The sequence below is a fragment of the Strix uralensis genome, chromosome Z (genome assembly GCF_047716275.1).
Source record: "Strix uralensis isolate ZFMK-TIS-50842 chromosome Z, bStrUra1, whole genome shotgun sequence".
NCBI classification, from domain to species: Eukaryota; Metazoa; Chordata; class Aves; order Strigiformes; family Strigidae; genus Strix; species Strix uralensis.
The window spans coordinates 73061016-73081405 of record NC_134012.1 but is presented as its reverse complement, the minus strand read 5'-3'; the positions used below and the strand labels follow the sequence as shown (position 1 = coordinate 73081405).

General features: G+C 35.7%; 1 protein-coding gene across 1 annotated transcript in view; it reads right to left on the bottom strand.

Annotated features, from left to right (window-relative positions):
- Positions 1-1039: 1039 nt before the first annotated feature.
- MFSD14B (major facilitator superfamily domain containing 14B) overlaps positions 1040-20390 on the bottom strand; it is a 33697-nt gene continuing 14346 nt past the window's right edge. The window contains exons 3-12 of the mRNA XM_074855015.1: positions 18936-18998; positions 16525-16652; positions 15550-15664; positions 13617-13835; positions 12343-12456; positions 11721-11792; positions 9612-9724; positions 8651-8748; positions 6668-6825; positions 1040-2669 (exon numbers count right to left, since the gene is read on the bottom strand). Coding sequence (XP_074711116.1) covers positions 2469-2669; positions 6668-6825; positions 8651-8748; positions 9612-9724; positions 11721-11792; positions 12343-12456; positions 13617-13835; positions 15550-15664; positions 16525-16652; positions 18936-18998 — 1281 coding nt within the window. The 3' untranslated portion in view covers positions 1040-2468. The remainder of the gene's footprint in view (positions 2670-6667; positions 6826-8650; positions 8749-9611; positions 9725-11720; positions 11793-12342; positions 12457-13616; positions 13836-15549; positions 15665-16524; positions 16653-18935; positions 18999-20390) is intronic.

Below are 20390 nucleotides of genomic sequence, written 5' to 3'. Positions count from 1 at the left end.
GAGTAGCGATAGGACAGAATGGAAGGAAAAGGCAGAAATAAAGCAAGGATGCGGGATAGGGCTGCAAGAATAGTCACCACCATGGATCCAGCGGCGTCCCGTTGGTCCTCAGTCTTCAGTTCTTCGGTGGTGGGTGCACAGGGATCTGGCTTCCATGGCGGTGAACACGGAGAAAAGTTTTCTGTTGCCTTTTAAATTCATCGTTATCAGCTGATTAGCATATCTGCCAACCTGTAGTTTTTCCACTGGTCCCACAGGTTTTTGCTGACTTCATGCTTCTGGAGCAATAACCCAGCTTCTAGGGCAGAAACACTCACCTCTTGTCAGTTCACTAGCAATGCATGCATGGTGTCTGGCCTACACAATAGAGCCACAAATGGCTACAGGATGGAGCCACACTTGGTTTCGCTCTGTCCATGTCTGCCCCTTGGAGACTTATCTAAGGAGTCTGACAATGCAACTGCAAGGGAGTGGGGGGTGCATCCTTCAATACACTCCTTCTTCCTTGGGTGACATTCCTTAGACTAATCCAAAGGCCGCAGCAGCTTGTCCTTGAGGTTTGCAGATACAAGCAAGCTTTGAGACAGTCACCTACATTTCAATCTCTCACAAATATCCAGCACAAAAGCCCAGGCTTGAATTTTAGGTAATTTAAAGTAAAAGAAACACTTAAGCTTCATCAGAAAAAGCATCTTAATCCCGTAACACTGTTCAGATCAAGAATTGTTTTTTAAACTGGCTCCCTTCCACTTAATTCTGTAGTACTCTTCATATCACCAATGCCTTTTTTTGGTTTTTGTTTTTAAACTGACTCCTTTCTGCTCTTTCCACTTCTCTATCCCAGTGGACACCTTGTCAGACACCAAAGGGACTTCTGAGCAAAGCATGCTTTTCACCATGCTTGACAACACAGACACAACAGAACAGTACAGCAGGAATTCAGGTACTGTAATCCAGCAGTAGGATTAAACCACTTCTGTTCTGAAGCAGGAAAGACACAGTAGTGAACTTGGAAGAACACACACTTACACAGGAAACCTAAAAAGCTTAAGATGTAGATTTATTATGCATTAGGAAGCTTATTAACTTAAAAACCAAACCGCATAGTACAAAAGGTTTGTAATCTCTGCTCAATGTGGAAGAAGTTTCAAAATATATATTTTTAAAATTTGTTCAGTCAATACACAATTCTTTTAAAAAACTGTATATCTGTCAGTACCCTCATTACATTTATAAATACATGATTTACACAGCACCCCATCTGGAAAAATTAAAACTCCTTACAAATATCTACATATATTGCATACATATAAAAAATTCATAAGAGTACTTCATTAAAGTTGGGTTTAATGGTCCATTTACATTGCAGCAAAATACATATAAATCTGTGTATTTTTCATAAAATGTCTCTAAAAACTAGTACATTTGTAGCCATAATTCCTTTAAAGTATCTTTTAGAAAGAAAATTTGATATGATGTATCCATGAGATTCAGCAGGTAAGAGTGATATGAAGGCTAAATATGATTAATAACTGAACACTAAGTAGCAGTTAAGGCAGGGGTGAAAAGAATTAATAGGAAAGATTATTTCATATGGCAGATAAAGTGACAAAATGCAATAAATACATGTATTTCTTGATGTAAACTGCTCTGGCACCCACTGTTTTTGCTGCCTCAGAAGTCAGGAGTGTCCATATTTCTGATGTTGCTCATTTTATAACTAAGATTTTATATTTTATCAGCAAAACATTAACGTGACCAGTGCTCTCAGGTGCCATTTGGATTTGCTTTAACTGCTCAGAACTGACCGTTCCAGAACATGGATTTCAGACTTCAATATGACCTTCATTTACCGGTAATGACTGTGACATGTGATTCTACACCCTCAGAAGTCATCTCAGCTTCATCATTGCTTTCTGGTAAATACTGGACTTCTTGTTACTAAATAATACTTGAGAATGTGTCTTCAGGAAATTTAATTACTTCTCTTGATAACCACTATTTCAGATACCAGAACTATATAGCTCAGTCCCTCTCACATCATGAGGCCTACACGTGGCAGACATGCAGACAAAAGGCATAAGAAACAAAAACCAACCTCTAACAGTGGTGGCAGCAAATGTTCTGCTTCAAATCTGATTATTTTGCATACAACTTTGGGAACCGAACATTCAAACTTTTTTAAAAAAATCCATTATGTCTGTATATTCAGATTTCTACTCAATACCAGGATTTGATGTAGCATTTGCAGTCCAGTATTGGGTAGAATCACACCTAGCTGTGACCTGCCATGCTAAACAAACCCTCCTGCAAGTGTGGTATCAACCTGAAGTATTGCACAGCATGTGACCTTCCCTGTACACAGCTACCTTCCTTTCAGAGGCCAGATACTCTGTATGTCCCACCAAGCTTCCAGAGCCACAATTCAGTGCATGAATTTGTTCCACAGTCTCCTCAGAAGTTAGCCTTCATACTCTGCTATCTTGCAGCAATGGTTCAATGTCCTCTTCACTGCTTCGGTCTAGGTTGTTACTCAGAGTACTGCTGATGCTGTTCTGTTTTCTGGTACCGCTGGCTTTGCTGTGCTCAGGAATCAATAACGCAACTAGAAAAGCCAGAAGAACAATGCATGCTCCAACCAGGAAGGGTGGACCAGGAATGATTGCTCTCTGCAGGGAAACAAGCATATCAAAGATTTCATGAAGTTTTAGACATTGAGTTCTGCATTAACAACTACACCATTAAGGCAGGAGATAACGGGAGATGTATTTACAGTGACTATAAAGCTTATGCAAACAAGTTATATGCACTGAAACATGAATTTTCTGCATCTACAATCCCTAAGAATTCCTCGCTCGATCTGCACACTGATCTAAAAAACAGAAACATGCACAAAACTATCAACTGACAATAGGATTACCTAGCAGATGAAACAGATATTGACTGATGTTTCTTTGTAATTTCTTTTTCTTTAGGCAACATACTGTTAAAATCAGCAAGACTCCTCTGAAGATTAATAGGATAAGGTGTCAACATCCAGAAGTACAAATGCTCAATAAATTATCTTAACTTCACTTTTTCCACTTAGTTCCATGGCTGACATACTTTAGCATCAAGTTAGCTCCACAGACAAACATCTCCAAAAACCAGTACATGCATGAAGAAAGTAACAGCAGGCTATGCAATACATACTGTTCTCACTGCAGAGACAGGTTGTTGGCATGTATGATAACTTCATATTTGGACTTATGTTCTCTTGCTTCTAATCAGTGTATTTTAAAATTTAAAATACAGCTTACCCATACATAACCACAATTAAAAACAAGCACCAGAAATGTTATAAAACCAATTTTAAACCATCTAAATTTGATAACAAGGCTCTACAAGCGAAAGTGTCAGCAATCCAGCAATTTTCTTTTTTTTTTTTTAAACAATTGTTCTGTATTTTTGCCAACTAAATAAAAATGAGAAGGTGAAATTTGTCAATCCAGTGTACCTTTTTTTCCCACCAAATACAATGCAGGAAGTTATTCTAATATGAAATGGGAAAGTAGCTGAAATTAAGCATACAGTAACAGGATATTTCCCTTGCTTCAACTCCTGTAACAAGCAGAGGCCTAATATTTCAGCTGATAGTCTCTAAATTTAAAGTATAGAATCACATGAACAGAATTTACATTAACAATATAATTTAAATCTTCAAGTGGTGCTAAGCCTGCAAGTACTTAAAGAATGTAATAAACTCCCATAAATTAATATCCTCATTTGTAGTATAATGGCTGATTTATCTGAGCAGCTTTTGAATATTCCACTACTGCAGTTTCACTGAAGGGAGTAAGAAGCTTTGAAAAGCAGTTCTTGTTCACTGCATTGCCAAGTGTTATTATTACTCTCCAAACACAGCCTCTGACTGCACTGTCTGCTCTAAGCGCTCCATGTAGATAATTACAATGTTGCAACCTCACCCTCTTCATTAGGCTCTCCGGTTTTGAAAATGCTTATTTAAATGGGAATTAAGACAGATATGCTTAACTTTTACTACTTATGCTCTGCAGAGCAGGTACACAATCTTTTCTGAATAGGTGCATCAGATCTTTTTCTTTGACAGAACAGAATCACAAGTGTGACCTGTGGTAACTTCCATGAGTATTAAAAAAAAGCAACACTCAGTAAAATCCTATTCTTAAATCCTCTACAGTAACAGAAATGAATACTTAAAGGCAAGTCAAAAAAAGAAAAAAATTAAGTTCAAGCTATAGACTTTCCTGTCACTATTGTTTGCATATGAAGGTTTACAAAACCATTATACCTATTTGTTTTAGCACTCTGTCCTAAATACCTATATAAATAATCTATATCTGATAACAACTTTAAAATCTATTTCCTGTAGTTGCAGTAACACCCAGTATTACAGTAGTGGAACAAAGGAAGAACTGGTTTTAACTCAACAGCACACTGGGTTTGATCAAGGTTCAGCACAGTAACAGCGCATTCTCAATTGATTTCCTATAGACTTACAGCTTTGACAAGCAGGTGTAGAATACAAACTTAAGCATCAAAAAAAACATTAACAATGCTTGTCACAGACTAACTGTATTCCAGACATCCAGTAACTTTTTATAACAAGGTACGTGACCATTAAAACACTTCTCAGTGAACATTTATTAGCATTTAATAAAATCAAAAGAACATTTTTTCAAACCTCTTATATCTGTAAAGCAACTCCCTAGTTAACAATTTCAAACATGGAACAAAATCAAGAGATAGGTAGCTTGCATTTGGGCCTTGCAAATCCAAGGTACCAGTACTAGTGTTGTAAAACAGGCTTGTAATACATTTGTAAATTGCCGTGCCTAATCTTGGTGCATTCCTTGGTTTTCACTTCCACTCATTTTACTTACATCAATTTTTAAAGCTATATAATATTTAAATTGTGGAGTTCCTTCCTACTGTTAGATTAGACTTGAACATAAGTAGTAGGAAAAAAATTGTATTGTTGTTTTCCTGAATTATAGTTTTACATGTTAGGTGCCTGGTAACTACTAACAGGGAGAGATGTAATTAGAGACATTTAACAAAGCTTATGAGTACATACATAATTAAATATAAGAGCTGTCCCACTGAAATTAGAATAAAAAGCAACCTTAGTTACGCAAATACCAATTTTGCTGTACTGCTAACTAAAAAATGACTACTTATTAAGTAGGTTTTCAAGAAAACAAGGACAGTTCAGTTTACACTTACAGCTTAGAAAAATCATTATTTTATAAGGAAGCTCATACATTAGGCTTCAGTGCAGGAATTTCTTCTACCACAAGCTGTAGAAAATTCCACAACAGAACTTTTGACTCGTTTATAACTTACTGGAACAGTCAGTTCTCCACTGTAATACATCTGGACTACTTCAATAAAAAAACCCACATGGATATTCTTGAAGTAACAGAACATACTGAAATTACATTGTACATACAGAAATTTGTGTACAAGGTCAAAAAGCCAACACACTTCCTGCCCCCAAGAAAAGTTTATTTGATTTGATGCTTTAAAATACAGAGTTCAAGAGCGAAATTTTAACTAGTGGAAGCATGACAAAGCTCTTGAAAACCTGAAATCATGATTATGAAGGTTTTTGCATACTTTACTACAGTTTCCTTTTGGTACAACAAAAAAAACTTGTCTTTGCCTCCTTACTCCAAAACTACTCAGTTCACTTGAGCAAATTATGGAGCACCCCAACATACGCACCACAGTTGAGCAGTATGTTCAAGCACTGGCTACAGTTAATACCTGGAAAGATGCACGGATTGGGGGATGAACAACAAATAGTTGCTTCCACAGTAACAGCTGCCAGTTATTTACATATTCAGCTAATCTGTTTTCTGTATTAATCAGCTTAATAACAAACTAAGAGATCATCATCTCTCTGAAAAGTCCATTCTTAGCATTTTGAAAAAGCAATGAAATTGTAGCTGAAGAGGTCAGAGCAATCAAGCAGGAAAAAAAAAAAAAAAGGGGGGGGGGGGGGGGTCAGTAAGACTCTCCAAACTGTGGTAAGCATATATTTGGTATTTTGGAAGCCAAATAGAAGAGAACAAAGCAGACAAAAATGCAGACCTGAAACAAAGATGGAAGGGATAAAAGAAAGACTGAAGGGAGTTCCAAAGAAACGTTGTATAGTATTGATTTCTCCCCTCCCCCCCCAAGTTTCATACAGGTGAGGAAAGGTGATGAACAGTATTGTTACTGCCACTGAAAATACCTATGTCCACTGTATACTGAATTACTGTATACATGAATAATTAACCTAACGCTGTGAGGTAAAAAGATAAACTTGTTACAATTTACTGAGTCACCAAAAATGACCTTCCTATTGTCAAAATTTCATGTTTCACTGTAATTAAGGATTACAGCCATTTTGAGTAATTTACATCAAAAGAAGTTAACTGGTTCCATCAGAACACTGAAACCAAAGCTACTACTACTGTAAATCTAAATATTTACTATCAAATTTAAATTATGACTTATCTTAATAGTTCAATAAAGCTGACAAGTGAGCATCAAGTAGTTCAACAATTAGATATATCAAGATTTTAAATCAACTAAAAATGACAGATTTTTACCCTTATGAGTTCTGCACTACAAACTTCACATCAAATTTTAAACCTACCTCATCACTGGGATCTTGCACTGCTTTTTTTCCAGAAGTCTGATCAGGTGGCAATTCATTGAGCTCCACATGAAACAGAAAGAAAATAAAGCCATACAGTGCTGGTCCCAGGCCATTGCACAGACCTCTTATTCCAGTTATTATTCCTTGGACCACACCTAATAAAGAAAAAAAAAAAAGAGTAGGATTTTTTTTAAAATCAAGAACTAAACAGTCAAGAGCCAACAGCTCTGACTGTATTCTAATGGCTGTTCCAAAATACCACATTGCATAATTATTTCTACATACTAAGATCTTAAGAAATATATTGAAGACAACTTTACTGGATTAAAATAATCCTCTGCACGACCATAGTTCTGTGACTGTACCTGCATACTACTGGAAGCGATATGAGTTTTGAATATGTGTGACTAAATTTATGTGCAAGTCTAATTTTCTGTATTAGAGTTCTTCCACCCCCACCCAAAGCCTCCAATGAAGAAAGCAGAGGTTAAGTGTGGTACCCGTTCCATTTATTTTCAAGTGAAATTTAGAGTAATATATCTTTGTGTTGAGAGTTGTTATTGCAAAATATGCACAAACTATAACAGATTTCTTCCCCTCACTAGTCTAAAATGAGGATTTATTTAAGTACCAAGTAACTTATTCGGGGCAGTAAATTCACAATACCAGACTGCTTGCAGTTTTAGATTAGATTATTTTTAAAGCTTGATTGATCAAAATTGTATGTGTGTATTTCTGTTTCAACGTCATTAAGTGATTGTGACAACAGTATAAAAAGTTTTTTGATGATCCTACAGATTAAGATTCTACGGAATGCTATTTTTACAGTATTAGTAGTCATCACATCCCCTTCCTTCTTAAGGCAGTAACTTGTAAAATGGAGGGAAAGAAAACGTGCCAAAAAAAGTTGTCCAAGTTTTTTTCCTTCATAGGCTGACATGTAAGCTTAAAGTATTTGTGCCACTAGGTGGCAAAACTTCACTCTAGAAACTATTGTATGCCTGAGCTATTAATAGTAGTTTCCTCTATGTAATATGAAAGATCAAGGACTTCTGCCAACTTAACTAAGCTATTCAATTCATGACATAAATAGAAAACAAGTATTTTAAAACTCTTTTAGATGTCTCTATTAGAAACAAAAATGTGGGAGAGGAGAATGACAAGAAGAGCCATGTAAAATACTGTCTTTTACACACTTCAAATTCAATAAAAATCTTGCTTCTAGAACTGCACCTCCTTTATATTCCCCCTATTAACTGCACTTAACTTCAAGTTGTATAATGTTAAAGCAAGACTGATACTTACGATTTATATGCGCAGGCTTTTTAAAAGAGAATGCTAAATTCAGTTATTATACACTAGTGTTATACTTTGTAATGACTCCCTTCCTCACTTCATTTTAAACAAAGAGTTATTTCTGATTGTTCATTCCCCTTCACTTCAAAACCAATGAATTCTTCTGTCTTCTCAGATAACTATCTACTCAAGCTTTCTTTTCTATTTCTTGAAAATCTGAAGTATTATAGCAAATAGGATCAACTTTTCCACACAGAATAGAGCTTCTTGTAGAGGTTTATTTTAATCTGGTAAAATGTGGGTTTAGTTTCCATTAAAAAGATGGTATTGTTACATTAATCCTCACTATCTACTTAGAGAACATTACTTTTATTGAAAGAGGAAGGGAAAAACATGAAAGTTACCACATCTGGTTTTGTTGCTTTTGTAGTACTTTTACAGCAAGCTAGAAGAGAAGTAGATGGTCAGACAGAAACTATGAATTTTGCAATGCAAATTTTACAAATTGGTATACCTCCTTCCACTGTACACAGATTGGCAGACTTCCACAGCTACTTCCGAAGAAACTCATTACTCATCAACATACTTGAAAAATACACCTAGATAAGTTCTGCTTTCTAAACAGAAGAGTCACCATCCAAGAAAGCAGTCTGATACTGAAAACAAAATTCATTCAATACTCACCTTGTTGATCTGACTCTGCATTTTGTGAAACCAGAGCACTGACTGCTGGGAACGTAATGCTTGACAATGCTGCTACAGCTCCTGCTGCCCACATCATCCTACATTAAATACATAATTTGAATTAAAAATGAGACTGTCCATATAATTACCCCCTAGCCCCCCAAAAAGGGCCACAAGGCTTAATGTCCTTCCAAAAATACTCTTACTAAAATACCTAAAGTCAGGGCCTTCTTCCTGCTCCCCTCCCACAAATTACCCTGAACTTGCTGGAACACTAGCTAGTTCTAAACTAGCTATTACAGCAGAGGAAAAGAGGGGAGAGGGAGTGAAGTGATGCTCAGGCCTTCCCTCTCCAAAGGAACAATTTCAAAGGCTGTCCCAGTGGGGAAGTTCTCAAACTTGTATAACTCACTAGGAAGTGCTCTGATAAAGAAGCAGCATTCACCACTGTCAGTAGGACAAACTTTGTAAAGAAAAAGCTGTTCCAGCTTACAGTTCTAGCTCACCTACAGTATTCCAACAAAAGAAGCTCTATACAGTTTCCAAGACCAAATATAGTTACAGTAAGAGAATGGCATGTTAGAAAAAAAGGTAGAGATCTAGTAACTGACTGATAGAATGGATCTAGTGGAATTACTGGAGAGAACATACTACTTACTAGCTTGTGAGTTTAAGAAAAAGTTTTAAACACATTTGTAGTCATAAAGCTCAGTGGACCAAAATGGTGCAGACTCCTTTTTCAAAAGGGCTGTTAGTCTGTAACTTACACTATACACCTGGAAAATTCTATCATTCCTACATGTGCAAAATACAGATCAAACTTTGGCAGTATAATGCAAATGAGAATGCTTAACTCACAGAACATTTAAATACTCATTACAACAGAACTAAATGGTAGAATCTCTTGGAAAAACATTATCAGTTCCTTAACAGATATGTACCTAAGAAAATGTGTGCTTACCAAGACCGAGATCCAAAACCATACCAAGCCAATTGAAGGATTTGAAAGCCAAGGCCAAGGAGAACTGTATTTTTGTTCCCTATAGACCTCATCAAGATACTGAGAAACACAGTCTGCAAGAGAAATTGGTTCATCCAAAAGTTATTTTAAAAAGCCAGATTGCTAAAATAATTTCTCCTTCTACACAAAGTAATTCAGAAGACCCTTCAACTGCTGAGGAAATTCACACTATTTGTGCTCTTACTTCCCCTGTAATTACATCCAAAATGCAGACTAGTCACATCAACATTTGTACAGACATTCTTAACTGTTAAAGGGTTTCTACTTCCGGACATCAGGAAGTACGAATTCTCCATGGACAGTACATCTCAGTGTCTGTTTCTATTGCAAACAGGCTTTCATTTCCACCTCTACAATTCTGCTTCATTACAGACTAGAGAGTTCCACAATAAATACTGGTACCAAGTTGAGATAGTACAGGCTGGATATGGGCTGTATTAACCAGTATCTACAAATACTAGAAAAAAAAAAGGACTGTTAGCTCAGAAAAGTCATCTCTTTAGGACAGGTGAACTACTATCCCAATCTACAATTAAAACCAACAAGTAAATCCCACTGCTTTTCCAAGTTCACCACATGCACTGAAGTTTGGCCAACGCCAATTCTTAGGCATCTTTAATTACATTTTCTGCTGACTCTTTACACCACTGATACAACCTCTTTATTTGCACACAGAAACTAAAACTAATGCAAGACCACTTTTTTTCATCTGTTAAAAGCGTTACTGCTGAGGGGGAAGGAGATCCCAATTCATATATAACAGCAATACACTCATGGCAACGAGCAGACTATTCCTAAAAGTCCATACGGACAACTTATTTCAGTTAACAGAGCACACATTTTTCTTTAACATGAAAAACTCAGCAATACATCAGTGAAAAGACAGAGAAAAGGAACCAGAAGAATTGCAGAGCAGAGCACAATTCCTCTCTCATGTACATCTCATACTAGTCTTCTTGTTTCTCATTCTTAGACAAAGGTAGTTTGAAAACTAAATAGCAAAAATACTGTCATACTATCTGCATGTGATCAGTTCTTTCTGGAGATATCAAACGTGCCAACGCAAATCAGTATTTATGAAGCAAAGATTATTTCAATAAACTGCACTCTTCAAAGAGTTCAAGAATCAATGCAGTTTCCTCATTTTAAGACTGAATATTATGAACTTGAAGGGCAGCCATTTTAGAGATGTTTAGCAAAAACACTAGTCTGAATAAAGTATGGTTGACAAACGTGAGTGCATGTAACAGCATCAGAACAAACCTCAAAGATTAAAATAATTACTTGAATTGATAATGAAGGACATAACTGACACAAGCAAAACTGGTAAACACTGAAGAATGGGTTGTTTACATCAAAACAGTAAGACCTCCACTCTGCTAAGGATGGCAACAAGGTTACAGCACATTGTATGTGTCATTCCTCCTCCTGTTGTGATAGGCAACAAGACAAACTGCACCCATAAAGATACTTAAGATCACATCATAAAAACTGTTTGATTTCTAAAATGTATAAAGGGCCTGTCCAAAAATCAGCTCACTGTTGCCAATTAAGAGGTATGAAAGCAATATACCAGGGCCTCACAGCTCCTCAGCCTCCAATGCAGCGCCTAAGTAACACTGGACAGACCATGTCACTATCTGCACCATTTATATCCAAGTTTTATAGCATGAGCCAACTGAATAGATGCAAGCAGCATGACTTTTGCTTAAAGTAAGTAACACATTTCCCCTTCAGAAGGCCTTGCATTAAGTAACCAATCTCCTACATCATTTTAATCATTTAAAGCCAGAGTTCAGTAAATTTACTGAGCCAAGCTTAGCAAATTTTAGTCTCACTTCTTATGCCCAGGTCCAGTATTTCTAAGGAAAGCCAATTTAAAGCAAGACATTTATACAGACTATATATGAATGTAACCTTTAGTTAATGCAAGATACACTGGCATTTTAGAGCCATGTAAGAAGTTTATAAACAAGCTTAAGTCAGAAGAGTGTGTCTCGGCATTCAGTTTGTACTGTTTAATAAAACACTAAAAACAATGAAGCTTACCTGAGCTATTATAGACAGAATGCCTACCACAGCTATAAATGCCGCAATGCTAGCAGATCCAAAACCTATAATCTGAAGAGAAACAGAAAATGCATAAAACAAATGACAAACACAATCCAGGACAATCACTAGCAAAGAGTTATCTCCGTCAAAAACAGGGGTCCCTGTTTAATAACCTAAATCCACACAGGAAGTGTCCACTTCCAAGAATAATCCTTAACTCAACTGCTTGCCATAAAACCAACATAAGAAAAAGTAACTGCCTTAAAAAAAGGAGACAAAGGAAGTCATGTAGCTGGAAATCAAAGTTCTCTGTCACCTCCCACAGACACAACAGCTCTTCAACCAGCAAGATCCCACCTCAAGACATACAAGCTGCTGCACTGAATGGGAACAAAGGTCTGCTTAACTTTATGATCATGTGCTTAAACTATGGCAGGGTTTACGCATCAGAAGTCAAGTGTTATTGAGTTCTTGGCTTAGCAAAGTACCCTGCCTTTATTTTTCAAAATTGTATTTTGCCAGAAAGAAGTCTTCTGAGCAAAGTCTTCAACAAGAAATAGGTCTTACAGAATACTTGTTTAAACATCTTTAGTAAGATGTGAAGACACCAGCATTTTACCTGTCGCAAGTATAGAAAAAAGCTAGAATACTGGCCAGCCTCAGGCAGATAGGAGAGAAACACTGTTATGCAGATTGGGAGAACTGCAGAATCTTTCCTAACCTTCTTCAGAGACTGTAAAATGAAACAAAACAAGTATTGGAACATTTATACAAAGTCTAATGAAAGCATAAAGCAAGCAAAAGGTGGATTCGCTTTTTTAAAATCCATTTTTACTCATGCATACACATTGAAAAAATTACCCATGGAAACAGTTAAACTGAAAATTAAGTTAGAAACAACTTCCTGTTATATAAGGTTTGTGGTATCTGATTCTTCTGCAAAGTTTCCATTTGATTTTTGAAGCTACTGTGCAGTGCCAAATTACAAGTACTCATATTCACTGAAAATAGTATTATATAATATTTAGGGAAATGCATAGTATCTTCTTCATAGTATCTTCATATTATCTCCATAATAATCTGTTCTAAAATATGCTAGAGAATAATATAGCCTCATTACAACTGTTTCTCTTCCCAAACTATGTATTTTTCCTTGTACATTTCTTATGCTTGTTCACCCATAATGTGAATCACTTTAAGCAACAAATAAATTGCGGAAAACAAATTCTTTAACTGCAGTCTTTCAACCATGTCACTCCTCTCTCAACATGCACAACCAGTTCCCAGCAGGATGGATCTCACGAAGAACAATCACTCTTTCCTCTGCTAAGATATCAAGGTATAACACAAACACAAATTAGCTGACTACGAGTGAATAAGGGAAAAAGTTACTAGAAAGACTGCATGATGTTTTAACCCTTCCTATATAGGCCTGTAGAAAAATCAGGCTTTACAGACCCATTCTATATTAAAAAGAAATCATATACAACCAAAAGTGGAATTCAAGAATGGGGAGAGATATTGCCAACCAAAGGTACAAAGAACAAAATGAATATGGGAAAGTCTTACAATATCAGGTTTTGGGGTGTGTAGCAGTTTAAGAATTCAGCATTTCTCTTACAATAAAAGAGTAAGTTAGAAAAGTAAAGCATTTTCCCTTTGGATTTCACACTGAACATTTTTTCCAATTCAAGAATCATTTAATCCACAAAGTTTGGTTTGGTTTTGGTTTTTAACTGTAGCTAGATATTTTTGTGCAAGTGCAGAGAAAAGAGATTATGGTATACTGAATAGTCAAGCTACCAATAAGATTAAAGATTTTTCAAGCTTACAAAATGCAATTACTTATTAATTAATCATCCGTTATTTATTACTTATTGAAGTACATCTTACTGCAAAAGGGTCTGCTTGCTCCCATGATATCGAAGTTCCCCATGAAGCAGGTCTCATTTTTTCTGGCAGAGATTCTGGTACAGCTAGCAGGATAAAGCAGATGTCCACCACAGCCACCAACGAGGCCACTAGTATGACAAGGTTGTCTCCGTAGCTGGCAGATAGGTATGCTCCAATGGCAGGACTAGTTACCAAACTTGCTGCAAAGGTGGCAGATACCTACGCACAAGAACAGTTTACAAACTTGTCGAAGTGGTTATTTTGCCACTGCAGAAAAATGAAGTAACTTGCTCAACACCACCATCCCTTCACAGAACTATGGTTTTAAAAAAACACCAGTCAATACTTCAATAAAATTAATTTTCTTTAAAAAAAAAAAAAAATCACTTATGATAGTAAATACGGGTCCAAATAAAGTTTCTCCAACCTCCTCCACGGCCCACCATAAAAGACAGGATTTGCAGTGAAAGCGCAAGTTTGGCTCAAAGGAAACCATTTTTTGTTTTCCAATTTGATTAGATTGCACTGAAAAAGTTGTCAGCATATTTAAATGCCTGCCTCAGTGAACCTGAGCCTCAGCACTGGTTAATACCAGAGTAATACATAATGCCTTTGTTAACAGTTTGCATTTTAAACACGTAGCTACCACTGGATAGCACAGCAAACTAGGAAATCATTAGCTATGACAACAACTTCAACAACAACTGTATTGCTTAATACTACGTTGTAATAACATGCAGCTACTAACAGATCACGTACTGTATTCACATACAGCAGAACATGATGAAAAATCAAGTGCTGTAGGTAAATTTCACTACAAAAATCATCAGAAAAGGTTAGAATAAAGCTAGTTTGTTTGGACCTTTTAATTACTACTCTTTTTCCAGTCCCCAAAGCAAAAATGCTCTGCATAACTATTTTATAGAGTAAGAACACAAACTAGAAATGTAGCTTTATACCAAGCTAGAAAAAAAATCCTAAGGTGTAACAAACAAACTGATTAAAAAGAGATACAGACCTTAACATGAATTTTAGATCAAGATGTTTAACAAAAAAACAGTTTGAATGCAGGCAAATACGTGTTCCAAATATACTTATGGTCCTCTTTATAGGCAGAAGAAATAAAGTGGGAATTCCAGAACTTCTAAACCTGTTCTGTGCTCTGCTACAATACACACAAGTTTGGTTCAAGAGAACCAAGTCCTTTGTTTTCTTAACTGTTAAATCAACATCTGAGGAAACCTTAAGAGCTCGAAGTACAGTACAGTACAGTCAGCCAAAAATCAAGTCCATGAATATCTGTATAATGAAAACAGATGCACAAAGGATGAAAGGATAAATGACGTTCAAAGTCTAAGAGAATCTACCAATGGGCCTCCAAAACCTAAAACAATATAGATATCCAGGAAAGCAAACTAAGCAGGAATTATATTACTGGAAAGGTTAGTTTGTACTAATTGTTTTCCTCTTGCTGATTCAGAAAGGTCATGACCAAGTTACTAAAAATACTGCATTATGCATTTTTGCCCTTCCTGCCTGTTTTGACTATAGAAAAAGCCATTCTGTATTAAAAAGAAATCACATAAACTAAAAGTACAATTTACAGGTCATGGGAAGATATTGCCAGTTTTAAATAACTTGCATTGCCTTTAACAACATGTCTTGTTTTGCCTGCAAAACTTAAAACATGTTTTGTTACACATGTCCTCTGTGTAGGTAAAGTCAAAATTCTTACTCTATTCCAATAAGCACTGAGTCTGTGCATCAGTCAAAAGTCTAGATTTCCCAAACTCTAACACAGTGCCTTGACGCATGGTTCATTCCTTTCTCTATCAACATTGTTACATTAATCAGGAAACAATCTCTGCCTCAAAACACAAATTCAATACAAAAGTCATAATCTGACCTTTTCTTCAAGTTTAGCATATCTTACCAGTCCATAGGCTGTAATTCTTTCATGTTCCTGTGTTACATCAGCTACATAGGCAAATATTACAGAAAAGGTAACAGAAAAGATTCCAGATACCGAAATCATAGCGAAGTACCACCTAATGATTTAAAAGCAACAATTAGAAAGTTAAAGCTAAGACCTCTTGCTTTTCTCTTACTAATCAAGCAAGTTTGTATTTAAGCTATGACAAGTGTTCCTCAAGAACTAACAGAGAGATTTACTGGAAATGACTGATTGTGCAGTCTCACTTCAACACTGGAAAACAGCACTTTAATTATTTACATTCTATTGTTTATTTTACATCAGCCTAAAAGAAGCAGCAGCACCTTCAGGACATTTTCACACTCTCAAAGCTGAAACAAGTTTAAGTTATGAAAAAGGAACTATCTTAGCAGCCAGTTTCTCAACCAGTTAAGAAATAAACTATCATATATAATGCTTCAGAAGGTGAACTCTGAATGCACTGAGTGTACACAAAGTTCTTCTGTAATCCTCCTAAATTTCATAACAAACATAAAAGAAACTGAAACCAAGTCAATGCCAATCAGTTAAGATTTCAAAGCTGCCTAATCAAACAGTTAAAAGATCTCGTTTGCAGCAATTAAACTTTTCAGTAGTCAATAAATTCTAAAGTTCATTTAGCTTTAAAAATGTTTATTACAGCAATGTCAGTCCTCAGGGGAAAAGAAAAATTAACAGCTGAGCTTAAAACGATGACAAACCATTTCAATTACTGTTATACTTGTGTGAATACAGTAACTAAATCACATTCCATAATTTCTACTTTTACACAATTTTAACCCATTTTAAACAGAAAAGCTCCAGAATAATTCAATGACAACTTGAAAGGAAAGTGGCTTTCCTCTTGTCTTATTGTCCCTCTCCTACTTCCCTGAACTACTGTGATTCAATTTCTGCTGTACTGACAAACTTGCTACTACAGTCGGTACCACTTACCATGGACTTATTCTCATTAAGGGAATTGGGGCACAGGTGAAGAAAACTGTAAGAAGAAGAAAAGATTTTCTTCCCCACGCATCTGACAGAGCACCTATCAGTGGAGCACTGAGAAAGGACAAAAAACCCTGTGACAGAATAAAAACAATTAATATGTCTATATTTGTATTTCCAAGTTTAACCACAATATAAAAAAGGGCTAAAACTGTAATTTGATTTGAAATTAAAACACAAAATCATAAGTGAAATTGTACACAATTTCTTCTAGTCTAGTTTTCTGTGATTATGATGTTTTGTTTCGAATCTATTAAACCTGAGAGCATTAAAAAAAAAAGATACATTTTTTCAAGATAATTGGATTCAATATAGAAGTACCACAGATTGCAAAAGCTTCTTAAAAATCTCCAAAATCAACAGTCTACTTTCACAAAGGACATCTTCTTAGCCTCCATCATGAGACTTAGTGCTAGATCCCAAACTCAAATTCCCCTCTAATTTGGACTGTCCTAAGGGAGAGTTTTAGGTAATTGTTTTCTGAAACAAATTAAACAGAACACTTACTGCTTTATACTACATGTTTTCACGTATAGGACATTTGTACGTTGCAAGAACTATAAGGACCATTTGAGCAAGCTTGACAACTTGAGACAGCAGAACACCATAATTATATTCCAGTGGCAAAAGTCTGACTTACAGGAAGTGTTGTCATAGAAAAAATTGACTAAGAATCAAATACTAGATTTTTTCAGCATTTCATAAAGTCCTAGAATCCAGGCCTCAAATATGTTCTGAATTACAGAGAAGAATTAAAATAAGCAAAGCCTTTCACACGTTTGTTAACTGCAAAACCTCCAGAACAGACACATCTTCCTCCTAATTAGTATATTGTTCTCTCATCAATTCAACTCTGCCATAAATCCAAACATTAGTAAATACATGGTTCTGTAAGCACCTCAATACACTGGAATTCTACTTCCGCTGACCTTAGCTGACTTCTGATATACAAATATAGTCACCTTCAAGTTTAACATATGTGTAGACTACTGTACTAAATCACTATTCTGTCAAATCCTAATAAACAACTCTGATTCCAGTGATTTCAATATTTCAATTTCAATTGAGGTTGATTTCAATTGAGAGCAAAAGCTATAAAGCCACACCACCAGATCCTAGGAAAGTTAGATGCCTTACTCAGTTGAAATTAATGTTTTTGCTCCTTCGAGTCAGATTTCAGTAGAACATGAACTAACATGTTTTGCTGTCACACAAAACACTTTTGATGTCTCACAAACAGCATTTAAGATAAAATAATGCACAATGAAGTCCAATCTTGCTCTGGTCTGTGCTCCCCTGTTTATTACACCTGTTAGAGCAATACATGCATTTAGACCATGATATTAATGTGCTTTTCTATAGATATGGTCTGTAGAAAATACATAGGGAACCCTCCATTCACTACTTTTAAGTGATATCCATAGTTACACTGCACTATGAACAGAGTTGAAAGAAAACACCAAGAGGAACATGAAGGTTGTTCTTCTAAAAGAACAATGCAAAATTAACTTCCTTTTTTAGTTTGAGACACCCCAGCTTCCACAGTGCACGGTGCACCATGAAAAATACCAAGACAGCAAGCCCATCCTAAAGAGGTCACATTCTTAGAGCTAAAACCAACTTTTTAGATTTGTTACAGAATACAAAGCTAAATAATTTCTGGGTGCTATAAATTGAGTTAGACAGAAATTACACTAAGTGCTTTGAAGCCTCTCAGTACGACAGTTGGCAAAGAAATTTTCGAGTTTTAGTCATGCTAGAGATATTTTGCAAGGTTTTTTGTGGCAACAATCCAGCATGACCACTGTATGAATGCAGTGGTATGAGCAAGCTACAAACTGCCCTGAATATCTTGACCATCACAGAATGCTCAAAAACTGATAAAAAAAAGACTGGGGCAGAAGGGAATAAACAACCCTGCTGAAAATTAGCTTTTATATCACGTCTTGGACAAAATCACGGTGTTTAAGTGCTTCATTTTTTATCTCAGTGCTATCATCATGGCTGCATTAACCTGCTTTTGATATAAATCATCTAACATTAGGAAGCAGACATTAAAAAGCTAGCTTCCTTCTCAGAAGGATCCTTATTAAGATTACAATAGCTACAAGTGGTACCTATTCAAATGAGAGGAATTTAAACTTCTGAGAAATATTCCACTTGTTTCAAGATGCTGCCATTTGGCAGTAAAATTTGAACTGAGCCCAAAACCACAACCATTAAAATAAAAAAATGGTGTAAGAATTAATCACATTCTCAGTGTTTTCTATGTTCTTACGGAGAATGCAAGAGATACAAATTACAGTACAAGAACACACAGAATATTTAGGTCAGAAGTTTTAAAAAAAAAATCTTACCTTAACACCTTGAATAAGACCATTCATTAAAAATGTATGATGAGAAAATGTTTCATGTAAGACCTGACAGGGAAAAAAAGCGTTATTTGAATCAGGAGAGACAGGACAATGTTGACTCAGAGACTAAATTTGATTTGTAAAACAGGATAGCTCTACTAGGTCTTGTAAAAAAGTATCTTATCCTAGAATTACACTCTTATTTGTCTTCACAAGACAATATTGACAAGGTTTAGTATCAATTTATTGGCATAAATTCCTTTGCTGGCACAGACCACACTGTACTGCAGAGAGTTTGGTTTAGGGTACTTTGCTCAGAAAGGTGATCAATGTAAGCAGAAAGCATCTCCAGGTGGTACAAATCACAGAATTTGAGGCAGATAATTCCTTCAAAAGGTTGACTCAATCACTGTACTGGTTAGAATTGAAAATGATATTCAGTTAACTTACTCTGTCAAGAAATAAACAGCACTATATTCACAACTGCCCCAAAAGACACTATGCAAACTGTTTCTGAATGAATTGCAGATATTCAGTAGTCAGAAACACTTCTGATGAACAAGTAGATGTTTATAAATACTAGCAACAGTTCTGAGTGTTTCATGTATCCTTTAAGTACAGCTATGAATTCATTTAAGGTGCTTTACCAGCAACCTTAATTCAAGGGCAAGCATGTTAATCTACACTAAACAGATTTACCATAAATATGTAAGAGAGTTAAAAGGCCTCACAGGTGCTACTGTGTTGATTTTAAAAGTTATTGCAATGGTCAAAGCATGTATGCACACACTCCAAATTAATTTACGGTTTTAATCTATAGATAAGCGCCAATAACTACAAACATTATTTATATGCATGTTGAGAAAGCCACTAGCCTGAAGAAAAACAATACCTTAGGGTCACTGAAAAGTATCAACATCATTTTTCAAGGATGACTGAGTTTCTCAAATTATGGGTTTAATAAAGGTAGTTGTTCCCATGTTAACTACTGGTCAGATAATTCTGCTTATTTACAACCCCTTTTCCTTCTGGTGTCATCTTCTGTTTAGGTATTTAAAACAATTTTGCAATTTGACCACTGATTTTATGGTATGAATGGAAAAAAAAGTCAGCATTCAAATTAGAGCTCTAAAAGCAGATGTCTTTCAAGTCCAAAAAAAAAGGCAAACAAGCAGGAAGCTCACAGAGTCAAATCTAATCAATCTTTCTGTAAAGTGTTTTCCAATACTTTTCCTGGTAGGCAACCACACCTGACACTGTTTCAAGCTTTCGAGATTAATTTCTGTTACTTTAGAGACAAGAGAAATGCAAGTTGACAAGCTGGAAGAGGCAGCTGTCTTACTCAAGTTCTACTGATAGAAATATTTCCATCTTCAAAAAAAGATTATATTGAAGACAGAATATGCCATTAAGGGATTAATATTGCTTATGATGATTTACTAATATTGGCTTACAAGT